Here is a 20,568-nt window from a genome sequence, read left to right on the forward strand (position 1 = left end):
GATAGCACTGATGGGCTCCATTTGAGTTTGAGTGAGTGTTTGCATTAAAAATTAAAAAAAAGTAAGAGTGAACACTTCTATAAATTGCAAAATTTCAGTTTACATTATGTTTCCCTAACACTTTTTTACTGTATGTTAATTTGATGAGTGTTGTGGGACTGATCAGCATTTGGCTCAGTGGTAGGGTCAGCATGGAAGTATGCAGCAATGTGCAAGACATTACAGGCCATTACAGACTGCGCTAACTTTCAGCACCTAATTTCTAATTGCTCAAGTTGCTGTGTGTCTGTCTCACATGTGGTCAACTGATTTTGCCTCAATGGCCTCAATTTTCCCTGTTACTTCTCTTTCTTTCAAAACCAACATTATGAGGACACAATTTACCAAAACATATCTGTAGCATTACAAATTATCTGCATGTGGCTTGACTTTACCAAGAAAAATGACACACACGCTTCTCTGTTCTCAGTTTACAAGAAACCATCAGGCTGTGAGGCAGCTCCTTGTTGGATGTCATTAACTGATATTTCCTCTCTGGACAGAGAAGGAAGAGGGCCTGGAAGTCCCAGGATGCCACCCACCCTCCAAACCCTGGCATCAACATGGCACTATCCCTCCAAACCCTTTCTGTTTCCATGGTAACAATTGCAGCCATGAAGAGAGGAGAATGTGGGAGGAAGAGGTAGGTGGGATGGTGATGGAGTAGGGACGTTAGTGAAAGACATTTACTAGATTGCGATATGTGAACAACTAACAGCTTGTCAAGGCAAATCTGTAATGAAAACCTTCTCAATGCAGCATTTTCATGTAGAACTCTGCGTGTGCGTGCATGTGCGCGTGCGCGTGCGTGTGTGTGTGTAGGTGGGCGGGTGTCCTTATATTCAGACATCCAGAGAATACAATTGAGAAAACATGCAATTACAAAAATAACTGCTCTTTTCTTCTGTTCGGTCGATGATGTTGCGCATAAAGAGGAGTGGGAAAAATTAAACAATACATTTTTAATACAGAAAAATTAAGTCACGGTAGACTCACATGGTTCACTGCCCACATTTTTGATTTTGTTTGAGTGATTTTATAGGGGTCTGGAGTTATGCTTGTTTGCTCATTTAGAAAAAACTGATCCAATTGGAGCTTTGTGCTGTAGGTGGGATTAAGAATTGGATGTTACCTTTCTGTGCCAAAACGAGAAAAAAAAAATCACAGAGAAATTGCCTCAAAAAGGGGGACAAGCGTGGCCTCGATCGCCAAAGCTTCAGGTTGTTGAAAATCAACTTATAGAAATAAATAACTACTTAACCATATTTCTTCTTCAATCATTGTAACAAATGTTACCTGCTCCAAAAATCCATACACAGTTTAAGGACCTCCAGGGAAAAGGTCTGTAGTATCTAGGCAGGGAAGAGTGTCATGGATAACTCCATTCAAATTAATACTTTTAACTTTATCACAATTGAAACACCTTTAATCCAATACCTAAAGTGGCCACTGGGTTAATGGAGCTTGCTCTCAGCACTACATAACATTGAAGGAATCATGATTATCATATAGACTCAATTTGCTGCCAAAAAGGCTACAGAAGCTCTACCAACTTCCTGGCCAACAGCAACTGTCAAATTGCCCACAAACTGGTAATATTTACCTCCTGAAATGACAGCCAAAGTAATTCACACATATTTTCATGACAGAATAGGTAAACTACAGTAACTACTTTATATTTAGTCTATTTCTTTTTATCATGTTGTTGCCAGTTTGAATCTACAGTTTTGCATTTTAATATTTCCACAATTCCAAATATTTCCAAATTTCATTTTGCTTTGGTGCGTTATACAATGGCATACAGTTTGACAAAATAAAATGAACATAGCCTTAATAAAAAGCCTTAATCGATAGATTACTCAATAGAAAATAGTCCTTACTGGCAGCCCTAAAGAAAAAAAAAGAAAAAATCCGTCTTCAATGTCATTTCGTCAAAACAAAATTGTGGGAAAATCGTATTGTAAACTCAGTATCATCAATCGAATTGTGACTTCAGTAAATCGTTTTATCCCTCTTCCCTATGTAAGGCAGCATGCTGCAAGCTACTCTTTTACTGTCTGTAACTATGTAACAGAGTATGTGATACAATGATAGTATATTGTGTATATTGTGTACATGCTGACTACAGAGCAGCCAGGGCACAAGTTTTTCATTCGTATAGAAATGCACTAGTGGCATTTTAATTAATTTCAATTAAATATAAAACTGTCCTTGGAGCTATGATTCTCCAGGCCGACATGAGTACAGTACACACAAAGAGCAATTGCTATAAAATGTTATAAAAAATGAGGTCTGAGGTACCAATGTACAGATGCACTTTTTTTATTAGTGGATTGAATATGGGGCATGTTCCAGTGTCAGTTTCAATAAAAGTTTTGCTACAACATTCTCATACCAAACTGACTCTTGACAACATTTGTGAGAACCCTATATGTTGCTTTTAATCACTGTGTAGATGTGATTGCCCATTATATTTTCCTTCCACACTTAAGTGTTGTATAATGACCCTGATGAAGGCTGCAGGACAAAAGCTTTTCAGTCTCACAATAGATAAGCTCTTAATGCTATGATTTGTGATGCTTCAAGACTGCCTTCCCTTTTTCATACACTTTGCAAGTGGTTGAAGTCCTGCCAGAACCACCATTTGACATTAAAAAGGGCGCGATGAAGAACGTAGTGAGGACTTTGAGGAGAAACAGAAGATAACCAAGGTTACAATGTGTGGCATCACTCTAGCCTGTTAAATTTGGACAGCTCTTTTTATTCAACCACTTTGTGTAAATGTAATGACACTAACACAGTCAAACGGGGGATGAGAGAAAGAGAATGTGAAGAAGGGTAAGTGCAAGAAAGAGTGTTCTTGCTGCAGAGCTGAGGTGAATCTGACTGATCATTCTCTTTGTGAAATCTTTTCACATGACCCTGAATTTTAACACACCTTCAGATTAGCTGGAATTGGCCTAATTTCATAGAAATAAACCCCACCTCCTGCCACCAACACCCACTACACACCAAATACCAACCTTTCATTTTCTCTATTCATAAATCCCACGAGGCTTATAAACTTTAACTCTAAGCTGTGCAATCTCTCAAATCCAACTCTTTTGGATTTATCATATATGCATGTTGCCCAACCTTCTCAGTTTGATAGCTCAGACTTTCAGGCTGGATCTACCAATATCTGCTGAGCTGGAGGAGCCAGGTTCTTTCCATAAATATGTGCTTAACCCATAGCTTCCATCCCCCTTTATTTGGCTTCATTGTAATTAATCCACCCTCTCCCTACGATAGTGAAGGCACATATTTCCTCTGAGGTATCGGTGGTTGAATTCACACGGTCTGTTAGTGAAACTTCATCTGCTGCTCGGTACTGAAAGTGGTAACAGATAGGATTCCACCACCCTAGCATTCCAAAGTGATTATGTTGGTGCCACTGATGCAAAGACAGCCAGATAGCGATCACTTTCTGTTTTCCTCAGAGCTAAGTTACCAACAGCACAGGAAAAACTGGATTTGCTTACAAACAAACAAACACAGAGACGGTGATAACATCTTTTCTGTCCGTTCATTTTTATATGAACAGATAGATCTAGTTTGTCAGGCTGGCTATCCAGTCACTGGATTGATCACTTACTTCTTCATATCATTAGAAAAATGGCTACTGCTTTGGTTGCTTAGAGTTTGGTTGTTCAGTCGTCCGTTATTCACGCTACCTTACCTATTTTTTTGAGTTGTATCAGTTTTGTTGACTTATTTCTTAGCCTAATCTTTATCTATTATCTTATCTGGTAAGGAGTGATGCGGTGTAACTTTAATGTTGTATGTCAATATGTCAAGGGCCTTTATTGTGAAAGGTAAAAATGAAGTAGTGAAGTTGTAATGCACTGCTGTTGACAATGTGGAAGGCAAAATGTTTGCTGTGTGTGTTTAGACTACGGAGTACCTACCTCTGTGTTATTATTTCACATTACATTGCAATTACATTGTGCAATCGACATTTACTTCATAAAGATAAGTTAAAACAGAACAGTTGTTTGTTGACACATTAATGAACCTGAACAGCCCATTTTACACTCAACTGAAATAACACATCATTGACTAAAAGAAATTAGTAATTAGTAGTTAGGTTAGTTAGGTGACTGAGGAGAAAATGTTTTAAAACTGTATTGGCCCAGATAATGGAATCATTTCTGTGGGATAATTGTAAGATTATGTATAATAATCAATTCCTAGGCTAATCTCACATATAGACAGGAATGTATCCTGGCTATTTACTAAGTTGGTTGCGCTGCTTTGAGAGTTGATCACTTTATTGGTAAGGCTGGTGTTATTCCATATTCTTGTATGTCAAAAAAATCTGGAAAAAAACGCTCATTAATATCTAGTTTATGTTTTAAAAAATGTCCAGTATTTTTTTTCCAGAACACCGGGTCACTATAGCTTTAGCAAGATTCAGGAGGAAATAGTGCATTTGTTGGCGATTTTATAGCTGCATATTTGCCGCTCTGGTGGGTACTTCTAGCAGCAGCACAGTCTATGACGGACAGAGTCAAATCAATCTACAGTGTGTGTGTTCATGGTATGAATTAAGTACTATGTTACCAAGTGTAACAGTGTGGCTCAATGATCATACTAACTGATAATATATCATGCTTTGGATTCACAAACAGTACTTGTTAATAGATACATCCATGTGTTGTCTTGTGTTACTACAAAATGAGAGTTCGATTAGCAAATGTGCTTTGATGTTTAGAAATAAGTACGTGTCAAATTTCGAATCATGTCCTATTTCTCATTCTGATACGAGCAATACTAAAATCAATTATAACAAAAATAATCAAATATAGGGGCAAAAACAATACAATCTTCTCCCAAAGATAAGTAAATAAGGCATCCATTCTGCAACATACATTTTAATATCTGTTGTGGGAATTTGGGATATTTGTAATTCATAACCATAGTTTTGTCAGGTCAGACACAGTTCAATGTCTCCTCTGTCTCACCTTCCTAATGGATAATACAAATAACTAACTCATGATGGTATAATGGCATATTTGTGCATCTGCACCCTGTGTTAGAGACCTTGTGATGAGAGAGGTTCAGAATGTTCAAAATTGTAATGTCTAAGACATGTTTTTGTTTGGTCTAAAGACGTCACCCAACCAAGGCTATTCGCGTCCTGTCCCTTTCTCTAAAAAACTGTGCACGATTTGGCTCATTGTCATTCCTGCTAGACTCTAACTTTGTGAGGATGCAGGGATGAACGTTTTTCTTTGTCTGCAGAGGAAAATGCTTTGGCAAAATAAACCACAGAGAAAAAGCTGATCCTGTTTGTTGATCTTTATTGAAGAATCCATTTCTGCAACATATCTTACAAAGCCTGATTCATAAGTCAACATGGCAACATCATATGCCGACTGTAGCTTATAGATCAGTATCAGCATACATGTGTAACAATGGTAGAGACAAATTGTAGTTCAGATAGGCCAAAATGTTTGTTCAAACACTGTCACCATTGCCAAATCTGTCAATTGTGTAAACCTAAAACTGAACTGTGCATTGAGACAGAATCAATATAAGTAGACCAAACATATTTATTTGTTGGGTTTTATTGTGTTTTCCGGGAAAAAAATAAAACAGAATAAAGCATAGATTAAAGCTGTGGTAGAGGCAGCTCACAGTAATAACTCAGCACAGTGTTAATATGTGTGTTCATAAGTAAAATATTCTTGACATTTAGATTTTAAGATGTATAAAGCTCAGCTGATGGTGCACAATAATGCATAATATATGTGGGGTCAGTGGAACACATAATACAAGGCTTTGATCACTAATTTCTGTATCCTAACTAGCAGATAATGCACTCGTTATGTCAGGTTTAAGGGTTGTCAACGACAAAAGCTTATTCCGTCACTGATCTCTGATATGCAGTTTTGCATACTGACACAAAAGCAATATGTTGTTGATAAGACTTATGTACACTGCCTTTTCAAAAAATGATGATCCCCTGCCACAAAATCGCGCTGGGTACAGTCAGATGGCCGAGTGGACTACTCTATTTTTTTGAATGGTCGTTCATGCTTTTAGGTTGCAGAAAGTCTAGATGCTAATTTTAATGAAGGATTTGCATGAAGAGAAATGTTTTAGAATAACGAGAATTAAATGATGTTGCTTCAGCCAGACTGACAATTGAAAGTGCAGAAAGAGACAAGGATACCTGAGCAGAATGTAAGAAATTACCAGTCATTGGATCTGAGAGCAGTTCCTGTTTCAGTGTCAAGCGTACAATACTGTCTATAACAAGCAGGAATTAAAATGTGTGCTGCTTGAGCAAAGCTATTCTTCAAACCTTACAATAGAAAGTGAGAGTTAGTTTAGGCTGAACATATTATTGACTTTCAAACTTTCTTAGCAAGGTCAAGTAAACCAACCTGCACCTGCACCAATGATGGATTAATTAATAGCTACAATGTGATTTGATGTAGATTTTCAATCCTCGGTCTGCAGTGTAGCGCATATTCTTTTTAAACCATGACATGCCTTTATAGTTTTTTTTCTTTTCATTGACAACCTCTTTGTCACAAATAATAGGAGAACCTCAGGCAATACTTAAGCCCCACAAATGGGGCTCAAGATGCAGGGACATCGAACGAAGCAATAAAAGGATAGAGAAGATAAATATAAAGTGACATAGACCAGTAAGGCTATGTAAAAATAAGGACACCTGAATACCATTTATGGCGGGACCTTGAAACAACAAGCTTTCAAGCCATTCTGTACTCTCCACTGTCAGTAAACAGGGGTCCTGTCCATCTAAGAGTTGAAAACAAGTCACTAGCCTGCAAGGCTTTTTCCTATGCCCTATATCCTTCATATTTTCATCTTAACTTTAAATTAGTTGCTTATTCTCTGATTACTTCAGGCCTACTTCAGTACATGTTCCCATTATCCTTCCAGTGGGTCAGTGTCAGTTTAAATGAATCCAACAAGAGTGTCTATCTCCCAGGCTTTTCTGTGTCAAATCATCGGCCATCCTAGGAGCCTTTCTCTCTCCACTGGCAGTTGGTGCCTCTCTCTCTTCCTCTTTGTGTTTATTTCCTTTATCCTATCTGTGTGAATGCTATGCTTGAGCTTTGCCTATTGTGTGTGTCTGTCTGTCCTTGTTCCAGGACTGATGGTGGAGCGAAGTCCATGTTGCTCAGGTGCTATCTGTTGGGTGGCACCTATGAGCTGCTCATCCTCATGGATCCATATTCTTTGTATATGTTTACAATCTATAATTTTGTCATCCTTATTGTCCATACTGTAATTTTACAACAATGGTCTTCACACAAACGGTATTGCATGTGAGTCCGGGCAGGAGGATCCTTTCTCTATTGACTTGACTTTCACTCATGGAGCCAGCACTTGAACAGCAGTCACATGAATCTTTATAGCAGGCCCTATTATCATTTGTTCTCTGTTTTAAAGCAATCCATAGCTTGTCAGTTGATAACAATTAAATTAGACAGCTATTTGAATTACATTCATGACTAGTAATTGGCAGATTTGTGACTGATACATTTTGGGCATTAATGATGGAATCGCTCCAATAAATGCCACAATCCAATCCACTTGGGGGTGCTAGAGAACACACGTGTGACAAAGGAAAACTGGAGTAGAGCTTTTTGTACACTTAGTTTAAACTATTTTTTGGATACATAAAATAGCTCATAGTGTGTGTGTGTGTGTGTGTGTGTGTGTGTGTGTGTGTGTGTGTGTGTGTGTGTGTGTGTGTGTGTGTGTGTGTGTGTGTGTGTGTGTTAGTGTGTGTGTGTGTGTGTGTGTGAGAGAGAGAGAGAGAGAGAGAGAAAGAGAAAGAGAGTGTGAGTACCTGTGTTCGTAGGATCTCGCCTTTGGTAAGCTGCATGTCTCCAGTGAGTTCTTTAACAGCAATGCCCAGTGGCTCCAATCGCTTACTGAAGTAATTAGTCATCTCAGCTGCCAAAGCCTTCATAGGAGCCACATATACTATCTACAGAGGGAGAGAGACATAGAGATAAATAGGATCGAGAACAGACAGGGTAGAGTGGGGAAGGTAAAAGATGGGGGTGGGGAAAGGAGGGGGAACAGGAGAGTGGGACTGGAAGGACACCGTGGTGATAAATGAGCAAACAGAGGCAAGATCATTTGTTCCCTGGCAACCAGCACAAATCACAATTTATTGAGAAAAATGATGTCTGCAACTTGCATGGCGAAAGTTTAACAGTGATGTATGAAAAGTGACTATCGTCACTGGCTGGCTCTGTTCAACGCTGTGTACAAACAATTTAGTTTTTGTGTGTAAGCCTTCCTGAAAGAGAACAAAGTCTTTTGGATCTCTGAATTATTTATTTGAGTGTGTGTTAGGATTTGACACAATGGGTTTATGAAGACGTACCAATATTTTTAGACTAAGCTGCCAATAGCTGACATTTTGTGCCTCTATTTAAGATTATATTTTTTCAATTTTTGCTGTATTTAATTTTGACCACTTTCATCTTCTATTTTTAAGTATTTACAATAAACTTCTGACACAACACATTGAAAGCGGTCTATCTAATAATTTCTGACAAAGGACAGAGGGTAGTCACAGAGATAGAGAAGTTGACATGTAGAGTCTGTAGGTAAGGCTTTTTGAAAGCAAAACATGACAGTTCTGGGGATGTAAGCTTTTGTTGATCACTGTCAATCAAATCTGATAAAACCACACACATGAAGTCCTTGTGACGCCTGTTCTAAGAAATGACTTTCAGAGAGACGGACTCTGGAAAGAGAACACAGCAGGATCTTCTGTTCAGGCAGCTTTATTCAGCGCACTGAGGTACCAGACAAGTTCCTTTACGAACAACAGTTAACATCCACCTACTATACTAGTGAAACATACAACTTATTTATGGATGTGTTTGTGACAAACCCTTAATTGGTAACTAGATATTTTGGTGTCCATTAGAAAAAACTGTCACCTTAACTTCTGTGAACTAGGCTAAGACAAGAACACCATCAAGACCTTTTATGGTCCTTGGCTAAACTAAACATCACAAAATTCACTTCAACAAAAACCTTTATTTTGTGAAAAAAAGCCATGAGCACAGTTAGAGAACACTCTTAGAAACCTCTCGGTTATTGGTGTTAATCTGGCACCTGGTTACAATTTACTAAATTGTTGGACACACCCTATATAACTGGCAGCTCTTCTGGTTACTTTGCAAGATGGCAAGCTGCTCTCAGGTGACTGAAACCCTGCGACAGCAGATGAAGGCCCAATGGGAGGACCCTCTCAGCCATTGCAAGAGAGGCTGGGCGTTCCAAGTCTGTGATTTCAAGAACATTGAACAGGGCAATGATCTGTCTGAGCACACAGTGTCTCATCGTTTGAGAAAGCCCACTCTGCAGTGACCAAACCTCTCATCAGCAGAATAAAAAGGCTAGACTTGCCTTTGCCGAGGAGCTTAAAACTTCAGACTTCAGCACATCTGAATTATTTCAGAATAGATCAAGTATTAATAACTTCTTCTCTTATTTTGATCTCAATATATATATATTTAAAGTTGTTTTGTAAAACATCAGAAGAGGGAGTAGTGGCAGTGTTGATGTATTGCGGGAGGACTTCAGATGTGTGATGCACCTGCACTATTTCATTGAAATAGACACAAACAAGTTTGTTTTTTTAACTTACTCAGTGCTGACGTGTATGTTATCAGGTCTTTAATTTAAACTACGGATGGGTACCAAGAACCAGTCTTAAATTAGTACAGGTTCGTGATTGGGCAGAACCATAATGCCGATAAGCTCCTGCAGCAGTCAGGTAGGCTGTCTGTATTTGATCTTAATTCATTTGTTATGCATTTTCAGCTTGCCTAAAGATAAAAATAACTTTTTTCCTACACGTAGCTTTCCACTGATGATAATTCATACTGTAGCGTCGCATGACTACATCAACACATGAGACTCCATCTGGAGGAGTGGGCTGGTTGTTGTTCCTGTACCAACCATGTAATCTAGACAGCCAGTCAGCCGGTTTAGATCTAACACAATAGGAAAAGAGAGAGAAAGAGGAGAAAGAGAGAGAGAAAGAGAGAGAGATAGAGAGAGAGAGAGAGAGAGAGGGGGGGGGGGATTGAAGGGCATATTGACTGATGTGCCAGCATTGAAATTTTAATGTCTTTCGAATTTGAAAGTATCGACTGGAGAGCATCGTTAAGTATTGATACTAATAAGACCTACCTATAGCCATTTACATTTTTGACAGCTGGTGTAACTGTAACAAATCAGTAATTAGCCAGCTGTGATCAATTAATATACCGCTCAGGACATCCCTTACTGTAGGCAAAAACGTACTGCATGTTCTTTAGTCATAGGAAGATATATGCAGAAAGGTATGTAGGTTTCACAGCAAATTCTTTTAGAATAACTATTCCGAAGATGACATTTCTATTTGGAGTTGGACATTTTCATTAGTTTTAAAGGTTGTGCATGTTTACAGGTTCTGGTGGTTTATGAACAGCGGTCATACAGCTGTCAAAAAGCATAGAAATTAAAGGTATGTTATCATTCATTGTTTTAGTTTTTAGTGTTAGTGTAGATTAGTCACATAATATTAAACTCAAGAAAAAACAAAAGGGGCCAAAATTAGATGAGAAAAAAGCTATACAAATCGGCAATACAGACTGAGCCTCTTGGAGGCAACATAATCAAGTAAATCAAGCTGTCCTTTTAAACTATCAGAAAGCTCCTTTTTTATCGCTGCCTGAAAAGCATCCAAAGCTCGGAAGATCAGACCTGAATCTCTGCATGCGGTGTGTGAGTCTCAGCAAGGAGCATGCTTAATCGCCATGAGGCATGTTGAGAGACTCTGGGGTGGAGTAACACTAGAAATATTAGGCAGTTATCGCAGACACGCTTTGACATCACACAGAAATGATTTTATGTTCTGACAGTCGGACAGACATATAACAGTCAGTGTGATATTTAAGCAAATTGCATTATATCCACAACAGCAGCATTATGCAACCCCATATTTTGGATCCCTAGTTTGTACTGTATGTTTGCGTGTGTTGGCATCAGACCTTAAATTCTTCCTTTTTGATGACGCCACCAGGTTGCAGGTGCTGGTGGATCTCGTGAAGGACGGTCAGCATGGCGATGTTGGTTTTACCGGCACCAGTTGGAGCGCAGATGAGAAGGTTTTCGTTGGTGTTGTAGGCCGTCTCGAACACCAAGGACTGGATCCTGTTCAGACGCTTCATCCCCTTGAACACCAGCTGTGCGATCTAGGCAAATAAAGACAGGGATAGAAAAGATTTATAAGGGTTAAACCATCATTGATATATACTTTTAAGTAATAAAGCTCGCTTTTAAATGTTATGGAAGAGCACATTTAAGTAAGCATTAAACAAAGACATTAAGATAAATACAATACATAATATTTTATGCATTGCCTTTAAATAGATGCGTATACCAAATGGAAAGTACATGGTGTGATGGCAGTACTTTGACTTTCCTAGATAAATCAAATCCCTTCTACTTCCTTATCAAAACCAATGGCAGTGCTTGTACAAGTACTGGTCACTGTTGCCCCCAAACCCAATAACAATAAAAGGCAATGTGTGTGTTTTGCTTTTATTTTCTTTGTTCTGAATGATTTTGATGGGAAGAATTGTATTTTATTTTTTAATACATGTATTACTGTCTACTAAATTCAGGGCTGCAATTTAATAACTGACTTAATGTTAATCGATCGGTCTGTTTAAAATCAGTGAAAAATACCCTTCAGAAATTCTGGCTTGTCGTTTTATTTTAGTTTGTCACGCACGCACACACACACACAGGCACGCACACAGGCAGCGCGCACATGCACATGCACACACAAGCAGCGCGCACCCACGCGCGCACACGCACGCGCGCACACGTGCGCACACACACACACAAGCAGCGCGCACCCACGCGCGCACACGCACGCGCGCACACGCGCACACACACACACACACACACACACACACACACACACACACACACACACACACACACACACACACACACACACACACACACACACACACACACACACACACACACACACACACACACACACACACACACACACACACACACACACACACACACACACACACACACACACACACACACACACACACAAAGAAAACAAAGAAAAGCAGAGACTTTTAAAAGGCTAGAAGCAAATAGTTTTGGCCATTTTTTTTCTTGGAATTGAACATTTTAATAATGATTATCGAAAGTATTGTGTGCTGTGAACTAGCAGTGGTTCCAAACCCATATCTTTACCATTGTAAACTTTGGTGACCCCCCCCCCCCCCCCCCGAAAATAAAAATAAAATAAGGAACATCATTACTTCTTTTACATGAAATACTTTATAATTCAGCATGGGACAATGAGGAGAACCTGTGTATGATTACAACATATTTCTTCAGAACTTGACTTTTAAAAAAACCTTCTTTAACATATTTCTATATGTTACCTGCTTAAATGAATTTGAAAAACAGCTTCAGAACTTCAGAAAGTTTTTTTTTTTCAAATTCATTTAAGCAGGTAATATATTGAAATATGTTAAAGAAAATGAATTATTATAAAATTAAAAATATACATTCTGCTCTAATTGTATCCATTGCTTCTATGAAGCCAAACTCAATATAACTTTCTTGGTAGCCCCTCTTTTTCTTTTTGACATTTTCTGCAGTCTTCTCTACCTGAGGCTTTGCCATCTCTCCCTTAGCTCTGCCTTGAACGCCTCACTTCTGCACGTGAGGCGTTCAAGTCACACACGCTCTGTTCCTCGTGATATATAACCTATAACTTATTCATTTATCTAAAATTTGAAATACACGAATAAATGTCTAATGTGGCCCTTTGTTTTTGGTTGGTTTTGTCACGTATATGAATTAAATGCTTAGCCTACTCATTTATTTAACATTTTAATTACATTAAAATTATTAAACCCCTTAAAATCAAGAGGGCTTCGCGACCCCCCTGGATCTTTGACGCCCCCCTTGGGGGGTCGGGCCCCCCAGGTTGGGAACCACTGAACTATGGGACAGTGTCACAATTTTGGGGCACTACAACAAACTGTGATAGTGATTGGTGCCATTGGTGACTGGCAAGGTAAATAATAGCACAGCTCAACAGTATTGGTTGCCCAGTTGCTCCCATTGGAGACAACATTTCCGGTGACAAAAACACACTGCAGAATTTCCTCCCAGTGTGCTGGCATGAAATATAGATAGGTGATCAGTTACAGTATGTGTCAGTGACTGAGCCACCATGTATAAAGTGACTGCACAGAAAGAGGAGCATCAAGAAGCATGAAGGAGGAGAAAATGCGTGTGGTGGGATCAGCTGTCATTCAAGCAGCCTCCCGTCTGCCTTCACTATGGCAACAGAGTGTGGGTGATGGCCCTCAATCTCACACTGCCTCTGATAAGTAGAGAAATGGCCACTGTGAAGGACAGTTGATGAGACACACACACACACACACACACACACACACACACACACACACACACACACACACACACACACACACACACACACACACACACACACACACACACACACACACACACACACACACACACACACACACACACACACACACACACACACACACACACATACACACACACACACACACACACACACACACACACACACAAAAGACACATTTTATACACCACATAAAAAATATGATTACATTTTGGTATGGATGGAGAATGCCGGGACATTAGCTTTGAGCAAGGGCCGTCCGTTCTTCAATGCAACATCCACATTTAAAAAAAAAATGTTAGAAATTGGTTTAAACAGATACAAAATAAAATAAAACCACATTTCTATTTTGTTCAAAGCACACTGTGCACTGCAGCTCACAGTGTGCAGGGCGATCTGGCTGAGGATGACTCTGACATGCTTTCACTCAGGGAAACTGAATAGCAACATGGTTGTAAAGGCAAACAAGATGCTGATTGTGCTGCAGCATCAGCCAGTACCCCTCCAGGTTAATACATATTTTCAAAACTGATTGTTAAAACGAAAGTGGTAATTCATCATGAAATCTCCCGATGTATTATTGTTTTTTTATTATTATTAGTTTTATCATTCTTATTTTATCTCATCAAGCATACAAAAATTGTTTGCATTATGGATCCAAAAAAATCTACTGTGTATGTTTGACTAGCACAGATGAGTGCAAATCCATTGTTATTCAACTTTAACACAATAAGGGAGTCAGGGTTTTGTGTGAACAATTTTCAAAATAATTCAGGTTTAACAATAACCCGAACGGCTTATTTGCATAGCTTGATATATATTTCTGAGACGCTGGTGAAATAAAATCTGAATCAATATGTGCTTCCATCAATTGCTTTCATGAAGATATGAATGCAACATTTTTCTTTAATGAAATTGTCATTTCTTATCTATTTGTACCCAGTGGAAATCAGACTAGCTTTCAACTCAACCTGAGGACACCAGCGTACACCGCAGCACATTCACTCTTTTTCTTCTTTATTTTTTGCTCCTTCTGGTGCAGTGGAGGTCTGTAACAGTGAGTGGCAGCATGGTATTACTGAATTGTCAACTGTACAAAAACACAAGCAGGAAACAGAAACAGGAAATAAATAGACCGGTGGAAGCGTATCTACTGTCAAGCAGGTTGACAGAATGATAGTTTGAAACTGTTTGATCCTGACTGACCAAAATTAATAATACTCTGGAAAAAACTAGCGGGACTACCCTTGAGAATAAGTAACAGTGAAATTCAGACGTCAGGTGGAATCTCATTCAATAGAGGTCACTGTAGTTCCAGGTGTGTTCTCTACCCTCCAAATCCATTTTTTTTCCCTCTCCATCAAATAACCCTCGTACCACCCCCTCTGTGTCCCAGCTCTCTCTCAGTAAGGCTGGTTGAGGATGCTTTAAGCTTAGACAGCAGTATTATTTATTCAAGGATTCATTAGAAGTATGTCATCACTTTCCTCTTCCCCTCGTTTCGCTCCAACACTCATAGAAAGAAATAATTAAAGAGTGCATGTCAGCCGAGGATATGCAGGGTGCTGTTGGGAAGATGGCCCTACAGCACAGTCGGGAGGAAGAGGTTATTAATGCATCAAAGAGCAACTTTATTAGAGTCCACTTAAACTAGAAGGAGTGAAGTGCGGCTGTGATTTCAGCTAGGTGCTTTATGGGACTGGGGGGCTTCTAAAGAACAGCTTGGCACAGCCCATGATGTATACATGCAAGGGTTTTCCTGTATTGTGTTGCATATGGACTGCGACTGAAACTCAACTGATGTGTGTATAGTCAACAATAAGCTGGCTTCATATATGTATGATGTGCTTCTGATAGCCACAACAGTTCCATTGGCAAAAGCAAATGCACAAGATGTTGATTATGTCTAAAAACTATTACAATCATTGTCCAAGCCACTGGTAAACTAAGTATTCAGTCATTTTCAGTGCTTTCAGTGCTCCAGACTTTCCACCATTAAGGTGCATTTTGACACCATTTTACAGACAATGCAACTGTGCTCCTTGTAAATGTCATCACTCATCTTCAACAGCTTATCCGGGTTCGGGTCGCAGGGGCAGCAGCTCCAGCAGGGGACCCCAAACTTCCCTTTCCCGGGCCACATTAACCAGCTCTAACTGGGGTATCCTGAGGCGTTCCCAGGCCAGTGTGGAGATATAATCTCTCCACCTAGTCCTGGGTCTTCCCCGAGGCCTCCTCCCAGCTGGACGTGCCTGGAACACCTCCCTAGGGAGGCACCAAGGGGGCATCCTTACTAGATGCCCGAACCACCTCAACTGGCTTCTTTCAACACAAAGGAGCAGCGGCTCTACTCCGAGTTCCTCACGGATGGCTGAACTCACCCTATCTCTAAGGGAGACTCCAGCCACCCTCCTGAGAAAACCCATTTCGGCCGCTTGTATCCTTGTAAATGTGCCATTTCTATTTTTTAATCTTGTCAACTGTTGATCACCAGGAAAAAGAGAGAGTTTTGTATACATCTTTGTGTTAGCTGAGAGCTAACGCAAGTCTTTCATGGAAAAATGCAACAGCAGCAATGGAACCCCAATGTCAGACATAAAATACCATCACACACATATACTACCATCATACACTGTATTATATTGCTTGTTGTTTGTTGTACTGGTGAAAGCAATCATTATACCTCTAATAGCACAGCGTTAATCTAAAGATCAGTTCTTCCTGCCACCAGCACTGTCATTTGACGAAACAGTGACCTTGTTGGTGGTACAAAGAACTACAAAATTAATTTGAGCTCTGTTAGCTGTAGGGCGTAATGCCGCGCAAAAACCTTCTTCTCTTTGCTTGTATTGTAAACTAGATACAATTCCAACAGCAAAAATGGCAGACCACAATAGGAGTGCAGACTATGTTATGAATGAGGATTTTAACAGTGTCCATTTTACAGTGCTTTGGCTGACTGGGATAAGCTGAAGGGAGGCCAGAGGGAGGCCAGAGGGAGGCTAGAGGAAGGCCAAGCGTGCTGTGGCTGATGCTGGGAGGATTTGGTCGACAGGGACCCTCTTCACAACCTGAGCTACCAAGAGCAAACGACGCCTGGTGGTGCCTGCTCAAATTGCCCTCCAGTGCCAACAGAAACTAAATCATTTTGCTATAATAAATGACAGTGTGGGCAGTTCTTGTTGGATGCTGTCGCAGACGACAACCCCGAGAGAGGCACATAGGTGTTACTACAGAATAAATTAATCATTTGGACGAACATTTGCTGGAGACCTCAGGATCCTAAAGATAAACTGGAAAAGACAACCAAGACCAGCAAGACCATTTTTGTCATTGTATTTTGCTAATTTAATGGTCTGCCCCCAAAGAAAGAGTGAGATTGCCCAAAAAAGCCACTGCTCCACAGGCAGCCGACACAGTAGAGACAGCAGGGGGAAAACAGAGTGTAGAGCCATCATATTTTCACATTTAACTGGGTAAATTAAGGATTGATTTTGACTGCACCAGAGTTGGTGATTGCTGGAACAGTGGAAAGACAAACCAAGACGGGTTTGGTTTTATTTTGTTTTTGTACAGTTTGGATTAAGTGTAAGAGAGAAACCTGAATTCCGTCGGTATAGGGTTATATTTTTCTGTTTAGGTTTGCAGAAAGACTATTTCCTTACTTGACATTGTGATTATTTATTAAACTAAACAAGCTAAGAGAGCTTGTGTAATGTAGTGAACCGCTCATGTACGATTTAATCTGATAGACGTAGGCACGGCCGTCACAGACTTTTTTCAAAGAGATGTGCCGAAATCCGCTGAATGCGCCATTTCTTTCTCATGTCTGATGCTCCGTTCCTCAGGGACTTCCACCACAGAGATGGGCCAAACACCGCTGAAAACAATGGGGAATTAAATGGGGTAAAGTATCCTTCTAAAAACCCAAACTTTGTATTTACACACATCACAGCCTTCACATGAGCATAACATTCTTCTGAGGATGTGGCAATCATATTCTCTATAGCAGAAGAGCAGATTCAGATTTTAAATAATGTTTCTGTAATTATATTTGTTCAAAAATTAAAAAAAGTTATAATAATCAGTTGACTAATACTTTTACAAAAATGAGTTTGCTAGCCGAGAGCCTAGACATCCAGGTATAGCATTATTGTGTGTTTAAGGTACTAAAACACTTGCAGAAGCTATAAAAAACACATTCAGGTTCACATTATATTCAGATTAGGGATGGGCATTTTATGTAATTTTTATATTTGAATACTTGAATCATTTTTCTATAGAATTCTCATAAAAGAAAAAAGGGTCCCAAATAAATGAAACATTAGACTCCATGATGAGAGCTATCTTTGAGTCTGTAGTAATAACTACCTTGTTGGCACTTTGCAGATCAGCCCTCAACTTAACTGTACTTTCCTCACACAACTTCTCCACTTGTAGCTGTTTTTTAACACAATGGTAGCTTATATTCCGGCTCAACTAACACCATCAGTCAGCAGTTGCCCACTTCCACAGAGCTTAACAGGAGCATATCTCCATCCACCGTTTTCATGATGAGCTGGCCGATCTTTTCTGCACTGGGGATACTCAAGTTCAGTATTCCATAGATTGCACTGCACATTTGTTTCATCTATTTTGTTGAAATACATACAAACATAAGGCATTTGCCTGGTAGCCATTCAGCCTGTAACATTGGAGTAATGAACTGACTGAAAGCATTGAATGTTATCTGCGGCTGCACAGATCTATATACCTGTGTGTGTATATATATATATATATATATATATATATATATATATATATATATATCTCACATATCATATATATATATCATATATATATATATATATCACATATCATATATATATATATCATATCATATATATATAACCCCATTCAGGGTATCAAGTTTGGAACAGGAACAGGAAGAATGTATTTTATGCAGATGCTATTTTGCCATCACAAGTCCAGAAAGTTTTGCCCTGTGGGTAAATGATGATAATTACTGTATATTACTACAATAACAAAAGAAACAATTTAAGCCTTCTCTTACATTGTCTTACGTTAATGTGTTTCCCCCTGATGTGTGGGACCTGTATAGATTAAATAAGAATTCCTATCTTTAGCCGTGAGTCCAGACGTTGTGCTGAAGAAGAAAATTTCAACAAGGAGTGAGCAGCAGGTGATCTCATAATGAAAAAGATTCACCACTTTACGCATAAATTAGTTTTTGTGCCTAATATATCATAAAGAGAAGAAAGTTAAATAGTATGTGTCCTGCTTCCACTCACAATCCATCACTAATGATTAGAAATAAAGATACTCTAGAGTCCTAAAATTCTTTTTTTCTATGTATGCGTGATTATTGCCACAGAATTAGTTATTGTAGGTTTCAATACTTAACTGATGGATTTGGAGCTGTATGCACCAGCTACAGCTGTCCAAAAATCTGCTGTCAGTAGTGTGTACATAGTCAAGTTCATAGTTTTGAAAACTACCAAATATCTCAAACTCCACATACACCACTGCCACTAACTCCTCTCCTTCCATAACTAAACAAGTTAAGGTACAGTATGGATGTCACTGAAGCACAATCTCTTCATAATGACTACAGAGCTTCCTCTACTCTCTGTGAACAGGGATGTGATTCCAGTCACCTTCTGTCTACCCAATTATTTCCCCCAAGGCCAAGTCCACTGAGCTTCTACTTATAAATATTCATTTTTGAATTATGGACCACTGAGCTTCACCCTATTTTGCGAGGCTTCTGCACACTCAGTCTTGAGCCTCTCTGGTGACCGAAGACAACAATCACTTGAGCGGCTGGTCCTCATTTTGATTTATCGACTTTGTCTGTTTGTAAGGAAAAGCCAGTGTCCCTGCACTCCTTAAACATGCTAATTCATGTAAATGTATGCCTGCCCCAGTATTCACCTTGAGGTAAAGCATACATGTTGTAAATAGAAAGTTGCCATCATTTAATGATCTTTGGAAATCTTCAGTGCTTTTTTATTCTCTCTTTAAAACCTCTCTGGCTTCATTGTTATGTTAATGTATGCACACACATCTTCCAATTGGAGATCCAGCTGTGCCTGCCAAAACTTGTCTCGAGGGTGTGATGTCAGTGCTGTGGGGAGGTTGTTACTGTACTGCGATGGCCATCATGCAAGTGTTAACATATAGGACCGACAAAGCTTTGCCAAAATCTTGCTAATCCATCATTTCAGCAGCCAGAGTATCTCATGGTAAAAATTAGCTAATTTTATCTTGCTTTTTAGTGGCATCCAGATGCTCTTTCTATGTGGTGCAGGTAAGGCTCTTTACTAAAAATAGAAAATAGTGAATTAATCACTATGTAGTTTGAATTTGTAATTGATGAAAACAGCTAAATCGAGTTGAATATCAGATTATGAAAATACAATTTGCAACATTCCTATAAAATAAGGAATGTCTGTCTGTATGTCTGTCTTGTGTTTGTCCTATGCATATATTGACAATAATTCATCCGATCTACTTATAATTTGGAGGGTGTATTGCCGGGGACTCGATGACGAGCATCATTGAACTTGGTGCAATTTGGACATGGGACACATTCAATATAAATTAACTTAATAAAATCTGATTTTAATTTGTAATTTCTTTGAGTAAAATCTGAATAACCAGTAACATTTCTCTGTCGGGTCAGTTTAGTAGGACAATGTTTTCCTCTGAAGTAGAAGTACACGATAAGTAGGTACAGTTGACAGCATACTGTATCTTTTAAGTTATTTTGGGGTAAAATGATTGGAAAAGTAACATAATTCAATATTATTTGGGGCCCCTTTAGTTGGAGACCCCAGGCAGTTGCCTACCTTGCCTGCTGCTTAAAGTCTGCCCCTGGTGTTATTTTTCTGTGAACCAGGGTGTATTTACTGGTGTTTCTGACCACCACCAGCCACGAGTTGGGTGTGTGACGCAATTATGTCATGGCAGGTGTATTGCTTATGACC

At 39.3% G+C, this 20,568-nt stretch overlaps 1 protein-coding gene across 1 annotated transcript in view; it reads right to left on the reverse strand.

Annotated features, from left to right (window-relative positions):
- The window catches only part of ascc3 (activating signal cointegrator 1 complex subunit 3), a 158,399-nt gene that overhangs the window by 83,945 nt on the left and 53,886 nt on the right, over window positions 1-20,568 (reverse strand). The window contains exons 9-10 of the mRNA XM_083919139.1: window positions 11,127-11,330; window positions 7,913-8,053 (exon numbers count right to left, since the gene is read on the reverse strand). Coding sequence (XP_083775265.1) covers window positions 7,913-8,053; window positions 11,127-11,330 — 345 coding nt within the window. The remainder of the gene's footprint in view (window positions 1-7,912; window positions 8,054-11,126; window positions 11,331-20,568) is intronic.

Source organism: Echiichthys vipera (genome assembly GCF_963691815.1).
Source record: "Echiichthys vipera genome assembly, chromosome: 8".
Lineage (NCBI taxonomy): Eukaryota > Metazoa > Chordata > Actinopteri > Perciformes > Trachinidae > Echiichthys > Echiichthys vipera.